Raw genomic sequence first — 7,117 nt, 5'->3', positions numbered from 1 at the left:
GTTGCAAGGATTTATTTAGCGCTTGCTATTGGTATATTTTATTTTGAATAATTACAGTAGAAACAGTCCTAATAAAGAAGTTAAGGAGAGCTGAGGTATTTGAAATTTGATAAGGCAAATTATTGCATAACTAGATAGAACACCTGGAATTCTTGATAGAATATTCAAATTACGAATCTTATTGCTTCTGTCTTCTATTTTAGTTAGAGATTACTGCCTCTGAGGTGGTGGCTTTACAACAAGATTTTGCAAGATGATACTGCTATGCATGGCTTAAAATTGAGACTATTTAAATTCCTCAAGCATGAAGGATGGCCAAAGTTGGGTGGGGTCTTTTTTCTTTTCATTTTTTCCCCCTTAAAAATGATCAAGAAACAGTACGATAAGCTGTCTTTTTATGCTTAGTGTCTTGAGATATGGAGAGATGCTAAATATGGTATGGTCGAAATAGGTTCCCTGTGGTAGGAACGCTGCCTGAATATTCACTTTTCTTAAGTGTAGGGCAAAACATCCTTAAATGTATGATCTGTGCATGTCTAAGATATAAAACTGTTTAAAAAGTAACTTAGTAGTGTGCCTGATGCTGTGTATTTGAAAGAGTTTTTTTCAGTGTAACCTTCTTTATTGATTAAGAAGGTGATCCTTGCGTTTGCATTTTGTAGTCGTCAACAAGAAATCGAAGAGAAACTCATAGAGGAAGAAACTGCTCGAAGAGTAGAAGAGCTGGTGGCTAAACGTGTAGAAGAAGAGTTGGAGAAAAGGAAGGATGAGATTGAGCGAGAGGTTCTCCGCAGGGTGGAGGAGGCTAAGCGCATCATGGAAAAACAGTTGCTCGAAGAACTCGAGCGACAGCGACAAGCTGAACTTGCAGCACAAAAAGCCAGAGAGGTAACGCTCGGTCGTTTGGAAAGTAGAGACAGTCCATGGCAAAACTTTCAGTGTCGGTTTGTGCCTCCTGTTCGGTTCAGAAAGAGATGGAATACAGCAAATCTAATTCCCTTCTCGTATAAACTTGCATTGCTGCGAAACTTAATTTCTGGCCTATTCTGAGGAGCTCACTGATACTTAAACAGTTATTCTCCTAAAACCTGAACAAGGATACTTGATTTTTAATGGAACTGACCTACATATTTCAGAAATGTTTGAAACTTTTGCCATGGCTGCAGGATTTATCAGCGGTCCTTTCATTTTTGGGGAAGGGTATTGAAAATCTGTAATTATGTATCCTTCATGTGTTTCATTTATTTTTACTTAGACTGTAAGAGGCTTTTGCCTTCAGTCAGGCAAAAAGCAGGGTCCAGCAGTGGGCTGCAGTACCTGTCTTTAACAAATAGGTTTCTTACTCTTTATTTAAAATGAACATTTTTCTTGAGCGTACGTTGGACTAATTCTGGGACTTCGAGCATAAGCCCATCCGTGTCTTCACGAAGGATCTATGTCCAAATCATTATATCCATTTTTAATAACTACTAACAACTCCTTTTTTTCCCTAGAAGTTATAAAAGAGCAGGTTGCCCTTGTCTGAAGTCAAGCTGAACATGTGACTTTTTTTTTTATTGTGTTTTTTTTTTTTTTTTTTTTAATCAGCAGCTGGAGCAGAAGCTGAAAATGTCTTTCTGTGATACAGTAATTTGCTACTAAAGGCTTTGATGCCTGCCTGCACCAATCATTCCAGGATCCAGAAATTTCAAGACAAACTTGAAACTGAAAAGGAACTTTGTGATAAGTAGTCATAAGACTCAAATGTCTTTTTCACTCTGTACCTCCTACATTTTGATTGGCTTAAAAGGAAAGACAGTAGCAATGAAGCTTTCCCTTTTGTACTAAATGTGATTTGTCTGTCACATAATCTCTTTAAATTAAAAACAGAAAAAAATCCGGAACACTGAGTTACAACAAATATTATGAATATTAAATTACACTTGTTTTGCAAATTCAGACCTTACTGTGAAAGAATTCAAATTTAATTTAGATGTCTGTAGTCAGCAGATGCTTCATGTACAGAGGTTTTAATTTGATCAGATGGATGACCTTTTTTAAAAAAAAATAAATAAAGTATTTTTGCTATTGTCAATGTGATGTGGAGAAGTCCCATCAGTTGTCTGTACTGCAAAATAAACTTCCATGCCTGGAGTGAAGTGTGCTAGCTAGTAGCTGGTTACTAGTCATAGTAAGAAGTTTTCTCTTCGTATGCTTGCTTTGTTCGTATTAACTTTTTTTTCTTACACAGACACAAACCTCTGGCTAACTTTAATCTTCCAAATATTAAAATAATTCGGATATATATTAATTGAACTGAAACACCTCAAAAACTTTCGCGCAGTCTTCATATTTGAGATGCATAACAGAGTTCCATAAAATTCACCAAGAAAACAACAATTACAAGGCTTTATTTCCTGATCTTGCCTTCCCTGGACTCCTGAATTCCAAGTTCAGACTGCAAATGACAGTTTCAGCTGTCTTAAAATTGTCAAAATATTGAATGTTAAGTCCATTCTCCCCATGAAAGAAGCCCATAGCTCCATGAAGTATGGATGACCATTTGTATTTTTCACTAACAGTAAATGTATTTTTCTTATTAATTGTTTGCCTTAGGAATGATTTACATATTTTTGTTCCTTCTTACCATAAACATCTGCATTCCTCAGCTCAGCCTTCCTTGTATGTTGTTTCTTTATAAATGGTTGAGCTGCTGATGCAGGTATTGCCAAGCTAACAGTACAAATCATTTTAAAGAGGAAGCTGGCGCGTATGGCAGCCGAGGAGCACACTCTGCAGGACACTGGACAAGACAGTAAATATTCAACTTTTAATGCTGATTAAAGGAGTATAGGTAAAGAATACGTAGGTATACTTAATTGGTGAGACAAACTATTCACTTTATTTCTATTTTCTATATTACTTTTTAATTTGGTAAATACTATCCAGTTTTTGTAGTTGTCCTTGTTGATTTGTGTGATATTAAAATTCTAGTAATAAATTGTCAGGATTCTATGATTAGGGAGGGTTTAGTTGGTTGCTGTTTGGACTGGGCGGGATGATTTAAATTGAGTACTAGAAACCAGGTTTAGTGGCTGCACAGTTTACCGTTGTGAGACAAAATAGGTGGCTGTAAAGCTACCGCTTTAAGTCAGTTCATGAAAGAATTCTGAGAAAGATTAGTGAACATGCAGAAATGAATGTTTTACCTTCCTAACATCTTGCCCTGTCCTCCCGTTTAGGAAGAAGAACGTGCAAAGCGTGAGGAACTAGAGCGAATACTAGAAGAGAATAATCGAAAAATTGCAGAAGCACAAGCTAAACTGGTATGTGAAGATGTAGTTAACCGTTCTGTAGGGGAATACAGGTCCCTCTACCTGATTTGCAACACAATTAAAATAAACAAATCAACCCTTTCTAGAGTTTAATTTGTCTGTTGCTGGTTATGTCAGTAGCGTTGCTGTCCTCCCCTTGAACAGAAGAGACCAGATCCTTAGCAGTAACACTGGTCTGAAAAAATAGTTCAGGTGCAGTTAATTTAGAGGAAGATAGCTGCCTTCAGAATTTTAAAAGTACATTTTTAACTGTATCTTACAGGGAGGGTTGAAATAAGTTTGCAAACATATTCAGCTTCTAGAATAAAAGTGAGCAATTCTGTTTTGTTGAGCAGGACAAGTACAAACTGGATTTGAGACTGGTGTAATGGTGATGTATAAGGGACTTTGAGCATAAGCTTAAGATGCCCAAGTTAGGAAAGTCTAGCTTATGTTGGTCTGCAAGCCTATTTAAGCAGGTGCCTGCCTCGTGAGAACATTTAGTATGTTGTAGCTGATTTAATCAATTAATGGTAAACCAAACTAAGTTGCTTTTAAATCTTGTTTGAACTCTGTTGGTTTCAGTTACTCAAGTAATTACACCTTTCTTGGGTAAAGATGTTGCTTCTTAAAACTGTTTGCTTGAACTGTGTCTGCTTTAGATCTCTTTCTGGTTTACCCCTTTCTCAACCTTATATGGTAGAAATGGAACAAATGGAAAATTTAAAGTTTTGACTGACGTAATAAAATAAGCACCTTTAGAAGACCACTGGAAGAGCTGTAAGAACCATAAGTCAGTGTAAGGATTGAGTTGTTACAAATCAACTAAAGATGGTTTGGAATTAGCAGGGGGTTTTAGATGGGTTTTGGAGCAGAGGAACCTCTGTTTGAACCTCTGTTACTTCATTAGGTCATGCCTTCATCTGACATGTGACAGGTGTCAGGAGAATTTCTCTCTATATACACTGACTTCCTTAATTAAAATGTAATGTGTTGTTTGCAGAGCAGTGCTGAAAAACATTGCATGTAAGCACTGGAGTTTTCGATACATGAGCTATAGAAGTTTTTAGCATTTCTTCTAAACTCAGTTCAAATAACCATTTTATAAATAGTTTCACTGAAACCAACTGTGTCATCTAGCTCAGGTAGAACTACTTACATACCTGTGCAAGATTGGACCTGTTTGAAGGTTAATACGGACTTGTAAATTGCTTTTATGACTACAAAATATGCTGGCCTAAATTCTACCATTTTCATATATAGGCTGAAGAACAATTGAAAATTGTTGAAGAACAAAGAAAGATTCATGAGGAGAGGATGAAACTAGAACAAGAGAGACAACGTCAGCAAAAGGAAGAGCAAAAAATTATCCTGGGCAAAGGAAAGTCTAGGCCAAAACTGTCCTTCTCACTAAAAAGCCAGGATTAAATTGCAACACTGAACTTTTTAAACAACAACAACAAAAAAAACAACAACAAAAAAGGAAAACAAAAAAAAAACTTTGTATGGTAGCTTCATGTTGAAGTGTTGGGTTCCCCCCCCCTTTTTTTTTTTTTTTTTTTTTTTTTTTTTTTTCTTTTTTGGAAGTCTGGAAAGTTAGCTTGTTCTAATAGGGGCTGTGCTCTGCAATTCTTAATTTTTATTTTTTTTTTTTAAACTTCCATTAAGTTAAACCCTTATCAGATCATTGTTGCCTTTTAGAGGGTAATCTATTCTCATCATTTTGTTTTGGTATTAGTGGTCTGAAGCAGGTCAGGTCACTGAATTGTGGATGATCTGATAAGGTTTTACTGACCTACTCATCAGAGTTTGACTCTGATAATTCACAGAACTTTATACTGTGTATTGCTGACTTTTAAATTTTTGGGTTTTTTTATTTTTTTTTTAAAGTCAGTAAATACACAAGTAAATTGCCATAGTATTACTGGACCTCTGTGGTTTATTGTTAAATCAGTGTCCTATGATACTGTCCCAATGTTGCGCTTGATGTTCCTGATACAGGTAAGGAAATAGTTTGTCATTTCTGCTATGAATACATAGAGAGAGTTCAGTATTGTCTCTGTTAGATTTGTTTTTATTACATTGACAGCATTCAACCAGCTTTCCCCATTGTGTAAATAAACCAATTTGCTGAATAAAGTGAAAGTCTTAAATTCATATGTTTAAGTAAATTTTTTTAGTACACTTCTATAAACAGCTGTAAGAGTGACAATTCACATTATTAAATTCAAGACTGTAGTGGTATTTTTTTTTTTTTTAATTTTGCTTTAAACTATTGTGGCTTTTCCTACTTATAATGCAAAATTATACACAGTAAAAAATCCCTGCCGTTGTGAATGTTTTTGATGGCTGCTGCTGTTTTCATGAATGTTGGTTTTTATTCTGACAGAGACTTATTTCAGCTGTAGTATCATGTTTAAACAGCTGTTTGGCTTACTGCACCCAGACCAATACTTGGATATCTAATCCCCTTCAGTTCACCTCATAATATAGTATATTGTGTAAGTTAAGGTCATTACCATATAATGAATCTGATGGATCCTAAAGGATTTAAAAATGGAAGTTTTTTTTTCCCCAAAGGACTGTACTGGCTAGCATACTTGAAGTGAAAAACAGAAAGTGAGATTCTGTCTAAATAGATTGTTTTAGCCAGAAGGCAGATGTTAAGTCATATACAGATCTTGAATGTTATCCATTTATATATACAGGTTTTATTTTGAAAATGAAACTACAGATTGAAAACTATATATAAAAATTCCCTTTTTGTATATAATTCTTCTACTGAAACCTGGATTACTATAGCTTGTCCAGTTCTAAAACTTCTTTTCCTGTCAGTGTGCAACATCTGTAGTAAGCATACAATGGAAGATGCCAGTAGTTGCCTGAGCATTTGAATGTCACTGGACAAAGTTGGAAATAATTCTTGATATTCCCAAAGGATCTGTTTCTGTAGATCTGGCAAATTAAATACGGGAGCAAGTTGAGTGTGACACCGAAAGCAGTATTCAACACGCTTTGTATGAAACCTGGGTTGGGGGCTGCGGTGGCTGCGGTGTATCACTTTGTCCAGTATGTCAAGAAAAATGTGCAGACAGCAAAATACCTACACGATTACTGTACTTAAATTGTCTATATATTGTATTACAAAAAAAAAAAAAAAGGTTGAAGGTTACTTAATGCATAAAAACAAAAGCTGAAGCCAAATAAATCATGTACATGACCTGTTGGCAGGATCAGGCTGTATTTAAGGCTCAACTGATACCTGTATTTCTAAAACAGAAAACATCCCCTGTTCCCTTATGAGAAACGAGCTATTAAAAGTCAATACTCGAAACAGACCTATGCATTTTTGTTTCCTCTTCTAAAAGCAAAAAGCTGAGTTCTTATATGTGCAGCTGTGGGATCAAGCATTTTGTTCTACATCACTAATTTTCTGCTAAATAGTAGCGTTTGTTCCTTACACTTAACATTGCATAGGCTTTGAGACGTTATTTTCAGTCACATCTTTAGGACTACTGCGTGGGCAAAATGGCCAGTAAGAATTAGATCGCCCCTTCTGCCATTCCACACTTCCTTACCCGTGTTTCCTTTCCCCTGCCCTCAGAAAAGGAAAAGCAGCTACATATTTATTTTTTTATGTTGGGGCAGAAGTTCAGTTGGTAGAAGTCACTGTCTCTTTACTGTCCTAGAGCATTCTGTATTTCTGAGATAGCTTTTTGTAGACCCACTGTGAGTGGCTGTCACATTTTAATTATTCTGGAGTTTTCTTTCTTTTTAAAAAGACTTTAGGGATACTGTTGATTTGGGGGGAAATAGAGGTGCAC

General features: G+C 35.8%; 1 protein-coding gene across 1 annotated transcript; it reads left to right on the top strand.

Annotated features, from left to right (window-relative positions):
* Positions 1–636: 636 nt before the first annotated feature.
* ARGLU1 (arginine and glutamate rich 1) lies at positions 637–6,629 on the top strand (the record flags this gene model as incomplete). The annotated part of the gene is made up of 3 exons (XM_010170639.2): positions 637–888; positions 3,222–3,305; positions 4,557–6,629. Coding segments are annotated over 3 exons (501 nt in total), but the record flags the coding sequence as incomplete, so codon positions are not given.
* Positions 6,630–7,117: the final 488 nt, after the last annotated feature.

This window comes from Antrostomus carolinensis, unplaced genomic scaffold (genome assembly GCF_000700745.2).
Source record: "Antrostomus carolinensis isolate BGI_N321 unplaced genomic scaffold, ASM70074v2 scaffold54766, whole genome shotgun sequence".
In the NCBI taxonomy this organism is placed as follows: Eukaryota; Metazoa; Chordata; class Aves; order Caprimulgiformes; family Caprimulgidae; genus Antrostomus; species Antrostomus carolinensis.
Note: the sequence above shows the minus strand (reverse complement) of the source record. Positions and strands in the feature narration are given on the sequence as shown.